We start from the raw sequence: 19,488 nt of genomic DNA on the forward strand, positions 1-19,488 counted from the left end.
CAAGTTTAAAACTCAAACTCAAACTCAAAAAAGTAAGATACCCCACAAAGGTTTACACATATCCGAAGATTGACGATGATGATAAATAAATGGAGACGTTCAACATCATAAAAACAGCTAACGGCTTCACCATTTGTCTCAACGTCGCATGCTGTACTGTTATACCCATATTACACTCGTTTTTATCCTTGTGGCGGACAGACATGCCAATTCTTGTGAAATGGACGAGGAGTTAACTGTTTTCGATTCCTGGATGAAGAGATATATGTACCTACTGGAATTGATGCTTTTCGTAATGATTGAATAAACTAAACCAACGTCCGAAAACGAAGTATGTCATACAGACTATATTTTATTTGGGTTTGTTACTGATAACTCCGCGGGTTTTCAACCGATTGAAGTGATTATTTTTGTGTTTGATGGGGAATAGTTGTATTTTATGCCATTTTAGAATTGGAGTGGTACGTCACCCCATTGACGTAAGCTAATTGTTTTTTTTATAAAAAAAACTGTTATTTATTACATAATAATACGTATATTAGTTTTTGCAATGTACCTGGAGTTTTAAGGTATTAGTATTATATTTTTAAGGGTGTTATTATATTTAAGCTGTCATAGTTAGAAAATATATTTTAGTTAATCATGTATCTAGTATTTACGTTAGTTAAGTTTCTTGTAAAATTCTTATTTTTTTGTATCACTGTCGCATTGGGCTTGTCTTGTTATGGCAAGTGATTTTTATAAATAAATAATAAATAAATAAATAAGTTTTTCAGCCATGCTACTGGCTATTTGAGAATAGCTTAAATTTCAACTCAGTACCTACACATGTTTCCAAGATAAAGACAAACTAACAATCAGAAAGAAGGACATTTAAGAGATCTTAAAAGGGTTCCGTTTTTATGTACTGAGACGGAACGGAATTCTTAAAAAAAGATATATTATACGATGCGTTTTAGTACACAAGGTTAGAAAACATTATTATCAAAATATGAAGGAAATTATAGATTTAATTAAATACGTGCGTCGTGCGTCCATTTCTTAACATTAAACCTCAGTTAATATCTTATAGAACCCAAGTCACGCGTAAAAGTATGGTTAAATAGTGCCTTCAAGTCGAATAAAATTGTTATAGTCATTCTGTGATGTTTTATAACGGCTCTTATGATTGGTGTGAAATCTCGATTGTTTTGCAACACCGTGCTTGATTTATAAATCGCTACCATCTGTTGGCAATGGCTTTAAAAATATTGATAAATGCTGGTTTAATATTATTCTAGTGTCATTTAAAAGCTTATTTTGTTTGGTCATGCTTCATGTCTTATAATGGTTATATTGTTTTTAAACTAATTCAAATATACTAACTGTAGAAAATCAAATTCAAATTTAGTTTGATTTTTTCATAAATACAAACGAGTTTCAATTCATATTCCGCTATAGTTTCCGCCAGATTGATTGGCTGGCGAATGTATATCTTATTTTTGAATAGTTTTTCGCTACCATAATGTAAATAATGCCTGAATATTAAATTAATGTCCACTAATAAACGTTCAAGCTCGCACACATCATAATAAAATTACAATAAATTGTTACGCGAATATTCATTACATTGTTATTACGATGTTCTTTCGACGCCCGTTTTTTCTTTAATAGACTAGTAACAACTTCTTTGTTAAAACTTTTTTTTGTTTAACTCAAAAAATATATGTTTATTTGATAAAATTTTATTAACAAACATTCATATGGCAACGAATTACGAAACAGTGATTACTGTCTCCGAAGTTAGTTGTTACCCTATCAAATAACAAATGAAATATGCCACATCCATCCAACATACAAACTAGTTCAGCTTCTTCTGAATTAAAAGGAATAAAGATTCCAGCTATTCTTAACCAAAAAAAATTAACGTTAAAAACATTTCAATATTTGTGTGGGCATCCAATAGCCTACTAACAGTTAAAAAACAGATAAATTTAACCAATTAAATAACATTCTTTTACATAACCAATCTATTTCACGCTAATAAATCATGAGGAAGTAACCGAATAAGAAGGTTAACTAAATGGATGTGGGATGCTTTCCGGTTATTGGTACGTATTCATAAATGCTTTGAATTTCTGTTACGATTAATGTCAATGTGAAAGCTATTCATAACGTATTCAGTGGTGTACAGTGGTTAGGACTTCGGACTTCCATCGAAAAGTCCTGGGTTCGAGACTAGACGAGCGTGCAAGGAACTAATTGATATTTCAATTTTTCTGCTCGAATGGTGCAATTAAACCTTTAAAGGCTTTAGATGACATCTGCCAAGATCAAACCCGCACTAAGTCAGTGTAGTTGATTTTGACCTGAACCTTCAGGAGGCCTGTATTTCTGGTGTTGTTACAAATACAAGCTGATGATGATGATAATAATTAACAATTGTTTGAAGTTATGTTTGCCGCGTGTGATGTAAATGTTTTAGTCTATCACGCTATTTTACTAAAGATATTGTAAAGAACAAACAACATGTCTGAACCTATTCATTAAACTCAGCAATAAGGATTGTAAAACAAAATAATTAAACATCGCTGTTAAATCGGAAAGTAATTCCAATTGTAAAATGAAATAACGGTTCTGTTATTGCGACAAGCGCGTTGTGAAGGAAACGTCGTGTTTTTTGAATGAAATGTAATAATATAATAAAGAAAGTATGGAATCACGACTCTGGAACGTGCCTTATAGACGCGACAGCGAATATTGGTGTAGAATATTGAAATTATAGATAGTCTGTGTAATTTATTATCTGTACGCGTGTTCATATCGCGGGCATATTATTTTGTTTTGACGTTTACATTTTAGTCTGTGGTGTCTTGGCGGCTTTTTTTTTGTTCTTCTGTTAACTTATGCAGTTCATTAATTAGTAGAATAATTTATTATGCAATAAAAGTATATTACTTTTAAGAACCAGTTTTTAATAGAATCAACCAGTGATTTGTGGAATTATGATCATTTTTATGGATTATTTATTCGAGAGAATAATCGATGCGCAGATATTTTAAAGTGAAATGCATAAAATAAATAAATATCATAATTGATCCCTAATGATTTCAAATTCTCGAAGAAATGTTTAAACCAGATCTTGTCTTCAATTAGTATCAAAATCGCAATATTTTTATTTTATTTTGGTAAAATAACTCAATTTAGCTATACTTTAATAATACATTTATTATTTACCCTAAATTTAAATTAAACAACAAATTTTTTAAAAAGGAAGTCATGAGCTGCTAAATTTATGTCGTGTACTGATACCTACAATATGCGCATTAATATTTTGCATCTCTGTCTGTCTGTCTAAATGTCACGTCATATAACACGTTACCTAACTGTAAATATTATATATTGCTGACTACGTTTTAATTTGCATAACATTAGAGGGTGAATACTAATGCTCAGAAGACATCGTTCCTTCTTATTTGTTAAAATTACGAAACAGAAGTTCTAGATTTTGATGTGGATTCTTTTTGGAGTACGTTTTGATTAGGCCAGCTCACACTGGAGAACACCTCCACAAAAACAGGCATGATAGTATGCTGCATTGTTTCGTACGGTGAATAGGGGAGCCGTAGGCCCGTTTAATTTTCCTGACCCTTCCCAGTCCAATCCTTATTTCCAGTCGTCAATCCTTTTTTTATCCTCATTTCCTTAAAAGCTGGCAGCGCATTCGCAGAGACACTAACTCTATGAATGTTTTCGGACAATGGTGATTACTTAGGCGAACCACCAGCTTAGCTGCCCGCTATGACATACTAAAAGGTCACTAGGTTTAGGAGTTACTACTCCAAATTCCAAAATGGTCCAATGCCACCAATTTTTCAATCAAACACAAAAAAAATCACGAAAATCAGAAGAAAATCTACGGAAATACAGAGTAACAAATCAAAAGTACAGTCGAGTTGAGTCTTTATTTTTGAACGTCGCTTGAATGGCTAGATTTTTATACTTGTGTTGATTACGGATTTTAAGATCAGTTAGGGAAATAGAGCAAAGATGAACTGAAGATAAATGATGTTTTAAAAAAGTTTTTTGTTTTGAAGGTGTTGAAAATCCTCCCTCCATTTAAATTAAAAATAGCCGCCATTTAAAAATAGCCTTTATATAAATTGCGTTGAAAATTATGAAAAAAATTGAAATGCGTTGAAAATATTTACTTTCAGTACTCGTTTTAAGAAGTTGTCAAAGACTATTGTCAAAGACACTAGCTAAAAATATTAATAATAATTATTATTAATAACAATCCTAATCATAATTCATATATTTATACCTATTCTAATCTACATTTATTTCAAATAATATTCATATATTTATATATTTCTACCGATTGGTTAGGGTACAACCTTTTATTACCTTAACAAGCTCCCGTGGCCCCCTCACTCAAGTGGCTGGACGGAACACAGTGGGGTTTTGGTCGGTAAGAATCCGACATAACCCAATGCAAGATTTCCCCGCTATAAAAAAAAGGGGTACAACTTTTTGGCCTATACGTGTAAATATATTTGCAGATCACATAAATACGTATACATATTGATACCCTTATACTTATTGAATTATTAAAAACAATAAAAACGCACATAATCTTGGTCTTAACGCGTGTCGGTATGTGGGCCCATTGTAATACTGTATGACGCAGCGGTTAAAGCTTTGATTGCAGTTTAATACCGCTGTCGCACCTGTATGACCACATTTGTGTTTTATAGTATTTGAGACATACATCTCTATGTATATAAAATTCTCGTGACAAAATGTTCGTTCGCATACTTCTGCGAAACGATTGGACCTATTTTCATAAAGTTTCGTGAGCATATCGAAATAAAAGAAATAAATTAGATTTTAAAATGAATTGAATGATTCTGATAGATGTTGTTTTTTTTTCAATGGTGTGTGGCAGTGATTTATCGTGTTAATTGAAGGAAAAATGTATTTGAAATATTCAAAAAATTGTTTTAAGAAAAACCTTAATCACCCTCAAATTATCAGAACTCGGCTAAATTAATTAGAACTAGCCAATAGCCTTTAATAAAATAAAACACCAAAATCAGTGCACACATTGAATCGTTCTAAGGTAATAAACACAAAATAAAATACCTCCTTTTTTGAAGTCGGTTGAAAATTGGGATAAAGAATGTTCGTTATAATTATCACTTCTGTTTGTTTCAGTGAGCTGACATTACTGGACGGCATGGCAAACTGCGCAGGCTGGAGCGAAGAGCCTGTATCCAAGGTATGTGACAGAACAACTAAATATAAAGTAAAATAGGTACCTTATTTTAATTATTTTCGATAGTTTTAGAGAAATTAAGATGCCTGCTATGAAACTTATAGCTACTTATATTTTGATGAAATTTGGTGTATAGACGATTAAATGCTTCCTTGGTATAAAACATGAATCTCGATATCTGGGCGGAGCCGGAACTAGCGTCTTGTAGTTTATAAACTTAAAAAAGTAATTTATAAAAATTCGGTGATATGTGACATCTGTCAACCCGCAGCGCGGTGGATAATGGCCTGAACCCTCATATGAGGTCTGTGTCCCAGCAGTGGGAACATGTATGGGCTGATAATATTTATTTATTCTACTATACTCTTATAAGAGCTTTTCTATCATCATAATATCAAGAATTGATTTACCATCGGTTCAGAATAAGAGTAGCCGACAAGAAGCTATAGTTTCATCGATGAAAACCATCAAATTAAAGTTTAGAAATTTAGGATCAGTTATGATTCACATCTGATTTATAAAACCACCATCCAATTTCCTTTATATAACAGTTAATAGGAAATTAATTATAGGGCATTTTCATACACGCTGCACGCTCGTGTGAACAGGCTCTTACTACAATTACCAAACTTTCATTTGAATCGTGTTCTCGTTTTCATTTAAAAGAACGTTTCGCACGAAAACAATATGCAGCTATTAAAAATAATGGATTTCAAATTAAATTTGAAACTGCTACAGTTTCAGGGTCGGTTTTGTTTCGATTGTCTTTTTTGCTTAATTATTAAGTACCATGACTCATTCAGTTTTATTTCGTATACGGTAATGATGTATTGATTTATTTTTGGTACCTATATACCACAAGTAAAGCTACGGATTTGAAAGGCACTAGGTTACGATTATAGATTGTAACTATGAAGTTATCTATTCTAATATATTCAAAAACCCTGCCTGTATTTATGAATTTGTGAGTTTATAACGTTGTAGAGGGAAATCTATAGATCTACTGAACTCATTTCAAAATTTTTTACCACAGAAATGCCACGCTGAAAGTGTTATTTTTTATTTCTGTTCTAGCTGCGCTCCGCGGTTTCACCCGCGTAAATCCGTATCCCATAGGAATATGAGGATAAAAAGTTGTCTATATTTTATTCCAGTTGTCCAGCTGTCAACGTACCAAATTTCATTGCAATCGGAATTCGTCAATCGTCTTTTTTGCGTGAAAGAGCAACAAACACACACACACATCTTTATAAACTTTCGCATTTATAATATTAGTAGGTTATAGGGATAGGGCGGAGCCGTGATGAGTTGCTAGTGGTTTAGTTCTGGGAACGAAAGATACCTAAAATAATACGTAAATGCAATATCAGAAATCTAGTACAGATCAACGATTAGGAAGGGTAATGTGTAATCTTCTGTCTCTTTCATTCATTAGTAATCAGAACAGATCAGAAAATTGTGACGCTATCTAGCTCTAATGCGTGATTTGTCTTATAATCTACATGGCTTGCCATATTTTAGAATGCTAGTAATCCCATATTTAGCATCATGAAATGGAATATATTATATTTAAAGATCTATTGAAAATATTTTTTGCAATTAATCGATAACTACCTGAGGCCATTAACCACAACGGATATAAATGCACAGTCCACAGACTTCGAACCTGACAAATCTTATTAATGGATACTCGAAAGAGTATCCATTACTAACGGTTGCCTGGTAGAGATGGCTTTTAGCCATAAGGCCGCCCTTTGCATACTAGTTTTTGTTAAATTTTATTTCTTTTTTTTATATTTTGTAAGTGTGAAAGTGTGCAATAAAGAATAAATAAATAAATAAATAAATACTAAGATTTGTCAGAAGATTTGTCGTTGGACACATAGACCGAACCAAGTACTTATTCAGTGTTCATTAATAGAACATAGCGAGATTTTATCGCGAAGACTTTATGAGAGAGCTACAACAATGGAAATTGACAATATAGGTGAAACTCTACCGCAAATGGAGTTGCATTGTCAAGGGAAAGTTGCGTTCGTTATTGATTTACTCATCAGGTTAATGGTAGAAGCTCGCGTAATGTTTTTAAGGAAAGGAAGAACCTTTTTAGAAACCTTTAAACTAAATATTCATAACATATAATAATAGGAAACACTGTAACAAGAATGCATAAGAAAAAAAACAAATTAAATTTTACACCCTATCCTATCCTATCCTACTAATATTATAAATGCGAAAGTTTGTAAGGATGGATGTATGTGTATGTGTATGTTTGTTACTCTTTCACGCAAAAACTACCGAACCGATTGCAATTATATTTGGTACATAGATTGATGACATATAACTGAACAACTGGAATAACACATAGACAACTTTTTATCCCGATAATCCTACAAGATAGTCTTACGCGGGTGAAACCGCGGGACGCAGCTAGTAATAAATAGTAATAATGTGTGGTTACGCACGCCGAAAATGATTGTCACTCAAGACAGCTGGGGCATAACAGCTGGCACCTGAAGCTTTCATGCTACTATTTCACGCTGGTTTTCTGTGGGAGTGTGGTACTTTCCAGGTGCGATCTGACCCAATTCGTGCCGAAGCATGCTCGACTCCCACATACAAATATTCAGAAATGTACTCCAGAAAAATAATTCTCCTTGAAACTTCCAGGATAAGCAACGACCACCGATTTATAATCCAGAGGATTACGCGACATCGCTCAAGAAATGGGGCAAGAAGTTGAGTGGGGGCAACTTGTACGAGGTGGATCCGGGGCAGGACCCCAACAAGGCCAGGACCCTACCCAGCCAGGGGAGCAAGGACTTCAGGTAATGTCAGAAATCTATACTTATTTATCAAATTGAAGAATTTGTTTGCTTGAACGCGCTAATCTCCGAAACTACTGGTCCGATTTGAAAAATTCAGTGTTAGGTGGCTCATTTATTGGGGAAGGCTATAGGCTATATAACATCATATACTACGTGGGTAAAACCGCGGGGTACAGCTAGCATATTATAATCGTCGTAAATGTTTTTATAGAAATTTTTCAGAGACTAAGAATTTTGCCAGATCCACTACTACTAGATATGTTCTGTTTAATTTATCTGAGAATTAAAATTATGAGGATATACGCAAAAAGTGTTAGTTAAATAGGCTTTTAAAATGTTGTCTTCGGAGAGTTCTTTATCTAAGTTAAAATTAATCTAAATGATGTATGAAAATTTATATCAAAACGTCTTAAATAACTATTAGCAAGTGTGATATTGGCAGAGGTTCAGACCACTGAGAATGCGCTGCTGCTCGCTTTTAAGGGATAAGGAAAGGATTGATGACTGGGAAATGGACTGGGAGTCCATTTCTTCTTTCCATTCGCTAGAAGAAGGAAACAGGAAAGGGATAGGAGAAGGAAATAGGCGTATTCGGAAAGTTGATAAATCAACGTATTTCTTTTATTTCTCCAGAAATCCTTGTCTAGGAGTGGGAGAGGAGATGAGCCTCCGCCAATTCGGTTCTCCCAGCGAACTCCTCACCAAGCTGAGGGCTGATCTTCGACTCTCCTTCCCAAGGTATGTCTAGCTATCCGCCTTCCCTTCGTATTTTGTTCCAGAGTGACGTATGTATGTTATATATTTTTTGTTTTATCTAGTTATTCGTGATGTGCTTATATAGCTATAAACTTTACTAGCCTTCCGCCTGCGGCTTCGCTCGCGTATTCGACTAACTTCCCGTAATTAATAAATTCCATTATACTGTACCGATACTGTACTGGGTCCTTTCTCGCATCGCAATCTATCTGTGTACAAACTTATCAAAATCGATTCAGCCGTTATTGTGTTATAAATAGTGTAACTAACACGATTTTTTATATATAAAGAAACAACATTTAACTTCAATTTCCCATTAAACCCAACAGTAGGCAATGTTGTCCTTAGTCCAATCGTAAAAGGTAACGGTGTTCCGTTTTATGGTTAAGTAACATTTACATAAAAACATGTTTGTCTGTTTGTTGTATACTTCTAAGTTGGCTATGTCCTTTCCCATGAAATTTAAACAATTTACACATAACACAATTGTAATGTAATATATAAAATATATCCATACTAATATTATAAATGCGAAATTAACTCTGCCTAAACCACTCAATCGATTTAGATCAAATTTGGTATAAATGTAGTTTAATACACGAGAAAGACTTAGGAAACAGGAACTATGGGGAAAATACCCCGGACTGTCTGATCCTTTGTCTACGTGTATAGACAGACAAGTTTCAACGGCGTCTATCTATAGCCATAAATTTTAATTAAATTGTTGTTTTTCTACAGTTACTGTTAATTATGTTAATATCACATACGTTACAATTCAGTGGTCGCGGGTTCGATGCTCGATGGAAAGGGTATAAAAACTTAAAAAGCGGTCTGGCGTAGTACAAAGATCACTTGTCTATGATGCATTTACACATTCGTGCGAATAGCGAAGCGAGTAACTAACACGCATGCGTGAACAGTGCGCTCGCTGTTCGCCCGGAATTCGCGTTTTCGTTAGAGACCGACGTCGTTTTCCCGCCCCGCCCCGGCTTCGCCCGTGGTACATATATCATCATCATCCTATGAGAGTTCAGGCCATAATCCACCACACTGGCCAAGAGCGGGTTGGCAGATGTCACATGTCGTCGAACTTTTTGATTCTTGGACATGCCGCATTCCTCACGATGTTTTCCTTCACCTTTTTAAGCAGTGGTGATGTTATCCACATGTGCAGATAAATTGAAAAATTAATTTATTTCCTGCACGCTCGCCCGGTCTCGAACCCCGACTTATCGATTTTTGAAGTCCGAGGTTCTCACCACTGAGCCACCACTGCTTTTGTGGTATATAGCCTGTGTCAATCAGTGAAGATGTAGCTTACTAATGGCAAAAGAATTTTTGAAATCGAAATAGTGGTTTTTGCGTGAAAACGTTACAAACACAAAAATACAAAAGGTTCCATATATGTTAGTGTAGATGAAGCTAAAAGAACAACAAAAAAACACGAAAATAACTGAATACTTAAAAATTGCGAACCGCATCTTTGACAAAGTCGGCTAAAAATCAAACAACACCGCATCTATCATACCACATTCTTAAACTAATAACGGCCATTAAAACAATATTAAATGCTTCTAAAAATAAACTCGCTATTGCGTCGTAAATAAAAAAATATGCCCGCTGGATAAGTAGAGAAAATTGCTCAGTCGCAGTGCTTACTGTACAATTATATGAAAGAAATACGAATGGAATCGGTCATAATATTTGTATAATAACTTTTGTGAGGATAAAAAGTTATTCCTCTCAAATTATACGTCATTTCGTCTGGGTTTTTATGAGCGGTAAATGTCGATCGTATTTGCTTCGACAATTGCTCCGGCGAACTGCGATTTGTTGTATTCAAACTTAAAATTATATAAGTTCCAGCTACCTTTTAATAGATCTTTTCGATACTGATCGTTTTCAGTGCTTCATACATATTTCTCTAGAAATTTCATTGCGTCTAGACGATAACTATTATAAGAAATCGAACGTAAACTGTCTACAAAAGATGTAGTTTAAAATAAAGACTAAAATAGCGAACTTTGGCTCAGTTTCTATATTAAAAACACATGCTGCATTTTTGCTTTGAAATACTTTAGTAGGAATCTCCTCGAATAATATCCAAATCAAGAGATCCAAATTAGAGGAGAGCCAGTACTTTAAAGAAAAAAGCGAAAGGCAAACTGGATTGAGGATTATTGTCTACTAGCTGCGCCCCGCGGTTTCACGCGCGTAATTCCCCGTATCCCATAAGAATATCGGGATAAAAAGTTGTATCATTCTAGTTGTCCAGCTTCTTACCAAATTTCATTGCAATCGGTTCAGTAGTTTTTGCGTGAAAGAGAAACAAACCCACTCACATCCTTACAAACTTTCGCATTTATAGTATCAGTAGGAAGTAGGATTTTATTTTGCTATATATGTACCACGGGGAAAGCCGGGATGAACGAGTCGTTTAATAAAAAAAATTGTTAATGCTGGTACCTTCATTGCTCTTTAAAAAAAGATGATTTTCTTTGATTATAATTTTGATGAAATAGTAAACTGTTTAATACTAATTCATCAAAATTATAATTTCTATTAGATCGCGTCGCTTCGAGTCTTCCTTTATCATCAATACATCTAAGGAATGGAATTCCCTCCCCGTCACGAGCTCTTCAAAGCCAGGGTGAATAGACACTTTCTAGATAGACGTGCACCCACGTAGACCACATCTCCGCTTCCCATCAGGTGGGATTGTGGTCAAACGTCTGCCTATCGATTATAAAAAAAAAGACTAAATTATCTTATAGAGTGATGTTTTCGACAATAAAATTAAATAAACATGCGATCATTCTCAGTTCTTTAATTAGTTATTCGTTTAATAGAAACTGCTCTTCTTGTCGCAAGCGGAAGGATTGTCAGATTAACAGCGTTAACTCAAACTTCCGTACTTTATATATTATTGTGTTCTTAGATAACCAAACAGGATTGAGATATAGTTTAATATATTATCATTTTCTTCCACTAGTTTCGTCCAAGAGTTCGCAAGCGAACCGTTAGATGGCGTGACATTACTTCTGGAACTGTTACGCAATGTGCAGCTGAGCCAGGCAGGAGATGCGGCGCGAGGCCCTCCAGCTTTACGTCGGAGACCGCTGCTTGACGAACTGGCTTGCTTGTGAGTTTACTTTCTTATTTTTTCTATAAATAAGTCTAAGTAAATCTAGTTTGTGACATCTCTAACTAGCATGACAGTTTGTGTATTTTCGTTCGAGCCAATTCTGTTCCATTTGTTCCATCCGGTAATTCTGATGAACTGATTTCTGTTTTAAAAGTGAAGGCCGTTGAATTTAGCTTGTTCCAGTCCGCGATCTTATTATACTAGTTATGATTACATTGATAGTTCCGATCTGTTATTGTTATTAACTAGTTTGAACGCTGAAACTTATTATATCTGTATGTTGCCTTTAGTGGCTGCATTTTCTTGTCAGCATCACAAATAATGAGTAGTTCAAGACTATGGAAAATTTAGTTTTATAGCATAATGAGAACAGAATTCCTTGAGGTCCACTCAACTCAACGTTATGAGTACCTTGCTATATAAAGTAGATCAAATTAATTGAATTTAAACTTCATATATTTCCAGACAATGCCTGTGGAGCTGCAGCACGAGGTACCCGGACTGCGTGCGGCGGCTCGTCGCCAGCTCCAACGGAGTGTACGCCCTCGCTGTTTGCATCATGTCGTCTGTCAACAAGTCCAGGATACTGGCTTTACAGGTGATTATTTAATTCATTTTCTATATGTGGTGTTGTTCGTTGTGCATTGGTAAGTTGCTTTTTAAAAGTTATTATGTGGTAGATAATTTTCATTTCTTTTCTTAATAAAAAAAGGTGCAATTTGGTGTCTGCGTCAGGGTCGCAATTTCCTTGCCACAGTGTCAACATCACTGTGTCAGTATTACTCTGTGACAATAGTTTTATGATGAATATCAATAATTTATTTGCAGCTGCTGACGAAGGCGTGCCTGCCGCCGGCGAGCGGGCACGGCGCGGTGTCGGAGGCGCTCTCCACGCTGCGGCTGCGCTACGGCGAGCCCGTGCGCTTCCGCTTCCTGGCCGGCATGGTGCACAGCGGCGGCGCGCGCCCCGACCTGCAGGCCGCCGCGCTCTCCTTCCTCGGCGCTCTACTCGCCACCGCGCCCGCGCCGCAGCGCCGCCTCTACATACAGGCGGAGCTCGAGCAGGCCGGCTTCGACGCGCTCGCGCTCAAACAGGTGGGTGCGAAGGGGCGGTAGAGTTGTAGAGCGATAGAAAAATAGAGTTGTAGAGCAGTAGAGCAAGTGATAGAGCAATAAAGTAGTATACTATAGATACTCTATAATAGAGTAGAGCGTGAAAGTCATAGAGCGATAGAGTTGTAGAGTGATAAAGGTTAATCGAAGTGAAGCGCCAACAAGCTACTGTTTAATGCGCGTCTGGTGGCAGAGTAGAGAATATAATCCTATAGAACCAATTGATCCTCTTGAACCGTACCGGATCTTGGTACTTTTATACTGAAAACTATTTAACCACGAATAAAAAGCGAACACATAACATTAACTAAAAATCTCATTATAATGATGTATGTAATCTCTAATATTTATAAAAATCATATTCATAACTATATTATTTTATTGCAGACTGTAACCAAACTACCGAATCCCAACGAGCAAGTACTCAAAGAGATAGAAAATTTTGAAAAACAACTAATTGATGTTGACACGCTGAGTGAGAGAGCGACGGAGGCGCAAAAGGACAAAGACGAACTGAGGCACAAACTGGAGCTACTGGAGAAGAGAGTTAAGGTATATGTATATGATAATCTACCAAAGATAATTATCGAGATGAAAGTAAGAAAATATGAGTTAAAAATCGTCAGGACATAGCACGACTTCAACACAAAAATTACAAATATATAATTCACACCCAATCACGCTGAAACTACTGAACGGATTTTGATGAAATTTGATATACAGACAGGGTATGAGCTGACTTGGGCGATAGGATTATTAGATACTTTTTATCCCGATTAAATTCTTCCTTGGGATAAAAAATACAAAAAGTAACCAAAACTTTAACATAATTTGTATGACTATAGATATTACAAGAAGAAAAAGGAATTCTGCTATCGTTGGAGAAATGTTTAAAAGAGAAATGCTGTGAACTGCAAGAAGAAGTGAGCACTCTGCGGTCTGAGCACGGCAGCTCGAGTCGCAAGAAGACGTTTGTGATAAAGAAAAAAAACTCCGCGCATAGAAAAAGGGGTATGCTTGATGATTTTTATTTGTTAAAGTGGCACATTATTATTTTAACTTGGATTGTACTTATATTTTCCATATAATCTAATCTAGAAATATTTTTAGAACGAATAAACTTAAGGTGATTTATAGATGTATAGGTATATGGCTTTACGGGTTTATGTTGCTCGCAATAATCAAAAATTACAAACAAACATTTACAGACGAGTCATCACCACCAGAAGACGAAGGCATCAGCTCATCAGAGCGCTCCCTCAGCCCTGAAGGCGATCCCCAAAGAGAATCCATGGTGTACGAAGTGTTTAACATCAAAAACGAAACATATGACTTAATGCGAAACAAACGACCGATCCATAAAAAACTAGAAAACACCAAAAAGATTGAACACAAAAAGAACACAGACGACGAAGATGAAACGACAATAGATGAAGTTATACAAGAATTAAGAAATATAGTTAACCACGCGGAATCAGAGCAATATTTAAACAGGCGAGACAGCAAATGCAAAAGCAATAGAACCTCAGAAACGGACTATCAAAAGGACAGAAGCGAAGAGAAAGAAGATTCCATTACAAGTACACGACACAGCATTCACATAACAACCAGCAATGAATTAGACGGGAATTTCGAAGAAGAAGAAGAAATTGTGCCCAGTAAAATATTACCGCACCCGCCTAGAAAAGCCAAAAGCCTCGTACAATTATTCCCACCTGTAGAACAGGGACTGCTTTACAATAAACCTCAAGATATGTTCGAAGATATTTATTATTCAAGTGACGAAGGCTCAGACTCTTTGCTCAGTGCATCGCGTTGTCAAAACCAAGTCACTAAAAAGGATTCCGTTACGAGTTTCGATTTCAATAAATGCCGGGCCAAATTTAAGGAAATGATCGAAAGGGATACGGATGATAACAAATTGAAGCGGTCTAGAACTAGATCTAGAGAGGAAACGAGAAAAACATCTGTGAAGCGCAGTGAATCGTTTCAAACTTCAGAAAAGGGATCGCGACAACGCGAGTACATAGATAGCATGTTTCATGACAGTCACTCGTCACTAATCGAACAACAATCTAGCTCGAAGTGCAGTCGCGTGGATGAAATAGTTAATCTAATAGAATCTAAGAAGCTAACTAAAAGCCTAGATAGAATAGACGAGGGTTTGAATTCAATGGTCGATATAGTTATGGCTCCCGAACCGCAGAAAACTACTTGGTCTTACGAGAGGCGTCAGAGATCGTGTTCAATCACCAGCGAAGTGGAAGAACCGCCCTTGATACCGAGATCGAGTAGCAGAAATCAACATTTCGACACTAAAGATGATAATAAAACCGATAAATATTCGACCAAACCAAATTCGGGGTCGTTTGAAACGAATTTTAATAACACGTTCCTAATGAAACGCGGGGGTCCCTCAGGGTTCTATTCTGGGACCCACATGTTGCGAGATGCGCCCGCTAGTATGACGAGTTTGGTCATGAACGGGACGCATAGCTATAGCGATTTGAAAAGAACCTTTTCCCCGGTCACTTCGAGTAATTTCGGCTTGAACAAAGTGACCGACATGCCTTCGGGATTGTATTAATTATTTATTAAACCAACGATTAATTTAAGTTGTATGTACCTTACGACTAGTGCAATATATACTCACTAGACTATCTACTCTTGAATCTTGGTAATTTTGTAAGGCAAAATTGGCTTAAGATTTTTTTTTTACTTGTAGGCCCATCGAATTAAAAAACTTAATGTGAGAGTAAATTATTCTTTAATATGCATGTAATTTTCTAAAACTGTATATACTTGATTTCATTAATTTAAATAAACAATATCAGTCATAATAGTTTGTTTTATTAATCCTTAGAAATATTAAAAGGTTACAAGTTTAGGTATTTGCACAATATGAAAAGAAAGAATACAAGAGGACATACAACAATAATAAATAATAATAAAAACTCACGTAAAATTAATTCGCATACCTTCAGATATTTTGACAGACAGACAGAAGACTCTATTGTTAAGTGTTCAACTAAAACGAAGTTCTAAACTAATAAAAGTCTTACCCTACCCATTGACCTTGCCAGATTCCACTAATGTTAAGACTAGACCACCAAACTGTACCTAATGTTTGATTGTCACTACATCAATGTTATGAAACAAACAATTACATAAGATCCAATTCTTATGACAACAACTACATCATCAAATACTAAACAATACGTTGCTCTTATTCCATATACAATGGAAACAAAATCTGGCACAACAGTCGGTACTCTTTACTCAGAGAAGATGCTTGTCCTTTTAATATCATTGGTATCAATTGGATTAGCAGAACACAATTTTAAAAGATTCATAGATAGTGATTATGGAATTGAAATATTTGACTTAACACATCCCACTCAATGGAAGGATATGGCAACATTTTATGGAGCAATAGAGAAGGGCTGGTAAGTGAAATATTGTATTGTCACAAGTAAAAATTACTTTTAAAATCTCAGATGACTGAGTGAAACTAAACATATTTTAATTAACAGTCAAGTAAGAAATTTTGTATATTGCTTTGATGCTTAATTAAGTATTTTTTCCATAATCAGCGTATTAAAACTAGTTCCGATGAGGATAACACCACCGTGGGGACACCCTATATATTCTCTTAAATGTTGGGATTGAAAAAAAACAGAATGATAGCATATTAATTAAAGAATGTTGATAGATTTGGTTTTAGACACTTTCTGAAGTAAATAGGTGATACTATTTTTCGGTTTTTAGGAGAATATGTGTCAACTGTGGAATTCCTGGATTAGGCACTGGATTACACATGGGACATGTAGCAGCTACCAGTTCTATGCTACCGTCAGTTATTCCCACGGAATACTTGCTAACAAGACGTAAGTACTATATTGAATTGCATTATTTTTATTTTCATCAATGTTACCGCACAAGTATGTGTGGATATTTATATGGACGAATGTGTTACTTTTTCACAAAAAAATCGACAGATTTCTTGAGAAAGAGAAGAGAAGAGAAATTTGGCATAGAACGAGACTCATTGTTGAGCATTTCGAAATGTCACTCACTCGCATGTAGGTAGCCTGGACTCATGGTTGGTTGTACAGCAAACAGATAAATAATTTTCTGTATAGATTTAAATTCTTGCTTTAATAAAATGTTAACCATTTTATAATTATCATTCCAGTGGAAGTAATAGATATAAGCTATTTGGTGAAAGTGGATCCAGGGCTGGTTCTCTCGCTAGATGTCGCTTTGCAGTGGCCCGCGTTGAAGCATGATCCACGCCAGGCTACGTTAATTCTCTTCAAGTTTGGTTGGTTGCTAACCGACAATTTTGTTAAGGGCTGCATATGTAGGATACCTGGTAAGCAAGCATGTATGTCTTCTTTGTAGTTTATAGTAAATAATTAAAATTGCATTTTAATACACGACATTTTTCTCAATGTAATCTATATTAACGTAGCTTTTGTTTTTAAATAAAACTTACTGTATATCTTGATTAAAGTTCAATGAAGAAATATAGTTTAAATAATCTTTTGTATGAAAGAATACACGCCTTATTATTTGCGAAGATGTTTTCTGATATATGACTTTGTAGAGAATAAATTGTCCTCTGTAGTTCCAGTCGAATGATTAAATACAGATAAAATTATATCTACTAATTTAATTCAGGTCTAAGTTACGAGCTAGCAGAGTATATAGCCAGTAACCTCACACACGTGGTGGGAGTAGCTACTGACGCCCCAACATTAGAGTCTGAAGAAACACGTGAAATGACTAAACGAACTGTTGCCAACGCACTAGGAAAAACTGGGATTTATATTATAGAAAACGTTAATCTTAAAAGGAAACTGCCGGGTGAGTTACTTATTTTGTTATATACTAGCTGTGACCCGCGGTTGAAACCGCGTAAGTCCGTATCCCGTAGGAATATCGGTATAAAAAGTGCCTGTGTTATTTCAGTTGTCCAGCTATCTACGAAGCGAATAGTATTATTATTCACCAATAGATGTCAGGAAAAAAAAACACGAATAAAACACGAATATGACATTTTCTAAAAAAAAATCCTAGCTAGATCGATTTATCGCCCCCGAAAACCCCTATATACTAAATTTCATGAAAATCGTTGGAGCCGATTCCGAGATCCCAATTATATATATATATATATATATATATATACAAGAATTGCTCGTTTAAAGGTATAAGATATATATATATTTTTATTTAAAGTATAATGGTATCATTTTGTAAGGATTGAGTTTTAATAAAAACGCGTATCAAAGGAAAAATAGACAGCAATTCCCGGTATTAAAATATCTATCAACTAACCAGTAACCTGTCTATTTTAGGGACTCAAAATATCTGTACAGCAAATTTCATCCACATCCGTTTAGTTGTGTAGGTGTGAGAGATTATTTAATTACACTTCTTCTAGAAGCGCTGAGGTCGTGTATTAATATTTTTTCTGATAAATGGCCTGGAATAAAGATGATAAAGCTTTTTCTGTCTTAATTTAATGAATAAGTAAACTTTCATTACAAAAATGTTAGACACTTGGTATCATGTCGATATAATAATGTCAAAGAACTGTCCTGTGGTTCTGAATCGACTACTTTTCATGGACTTTCATCTCCATTTCTTTATTACTATAACAGGCTCCCTGAATTAAACTAGATTTATTATTTTAAAGCAATTCTAGTCTATCAAAAAACAACAACTACTGACCACATATATTATCCAGCCCTAAGATTAGCAAGAATTGGGACTCCATAATTCTCATTGAAACTTATTTATTGCAGAGCGCGGTTGCATGGCCCTCGCATCGCCGCTAAAGCTCCTCCAAGCCAGCTACGTACCAACGCGTTTCGTTGTCTTCTGCCCTTCACACAAAACTGAACAGTACGTCTCCATCGCACTTAAGAAGACAAGCCACCCCGTGCAGATAATTAAAAACGATATCAATTTAAATGAGATTATGAATACATTATAACCATAAAAAACCTCTTTTATTGACGATTCTTTCCATAAACAATAATATAGCTAATTTCATTATTGTTTAATAACCGTAGTGAAGTTAGTGATTATTAGACGTATGTAAATTTTCAATAAATTGAATAATCCGAATACAACGAATAATTATTTTCTAATGTAATGCTAACATAGCTTGTGATAACAATTGATTAAGTTTAAAAACCGTTTCGGAGATCATAATGGACATGCAAAAAAACAACAAGCTGAATAAATAAGCTTTATTTGGCCAAACTATTACATCGCATACAACTTTACACTATTGAAATAATTGTAATAACAAAATTCATTAAAAATAGCACGAAAATATAATCATTATATCATCAGACATTAAAACATTTTAAAATCAG

At 35.2% G+C, this 19,488-nt stretch overlaps 2 protein-coding genes across 4 annotated transcripts in view; both read left to right on the plus strand.

Moving 5' to 3' along the window:
- Positions 1–15,939, plus strand: part of LOC119832680 — a 92,407-nt gene extending 76,468 nt beyond the window's left edge. For all 3 annotated transcript variants that reach the window (XM_038356390.1, XM_038356392.1, XM_038356391.1), the window contains 9 exons: positions 5,197–5,260; positions 7,928–8,085; positions 8,719–8,823; positions 11,834–11,983; positions 12,452–12,584; positions 12,815–13,081; positions 13,487–13,651; positions 13,945–14,110; positions 14,308–15,939. In XM_038356390.1, coding sequence (XP_038212318.1) covers positions 5,197–5,260; positions 7,928–8,085; positions 8,719–8,823; positions 11,834–11,983; positions 12,452–12,584; positions 12,815–13,081; positions 13,487–13,651; positions 13,945–14,110; positions 14,308–15,686 — 2,587 coding nt within the window. In that variant the 3' untranslated portion in view covers positions 15,687–15,939. The remainder of the gene's footprint in view (positions 1–5,196; positions 5,261–7,927; positions 8,086–8,718; positions 8,824–11,833; positions 11,984–12,451; positions 12,585–12,814; positions 13,082–13,486; positions 13,652–13,944; positions 14,111–14,307) is intronic.
- Positions 15,940–16,854: 915 nt separating this feature from the next.
- On the plus strand, positions 16,855–19,103 carry LOC119832532. Its single transcript, XM_038356192.1, has 4 exons — positions 16,855–16,986; positions 17,295–17,474; positions 17,783–17,968; positions 18,910–19,103. Exons 1-4 carry the CDS (start codon positions 16,917–16,919, stop codon positions 19,098–19,100), a joined length of 627 nt encoding a protein of 208 aa, XP_038212120.1. The 5' UTR covers positions 16,855–16,916; the 3' UTR covers positions 19,101–19,103.
- Positions 19,104–19,488: the final 385 nt, after the last annotated feature.

This window comes from Zerene cesonia, chromosome 15 (assembly GCF_012273895.1).
Source record: "Zerene cesonia ecotype Mississippi chromosome 15, Zerene_cesonia_1.1, whole genome shotgun sequence".
NCBI lineage: Eukaryota > Metazoa > Arthropoda > Insecta > Lepidoptera > Pieridae > Zerene > Zerene cesonia.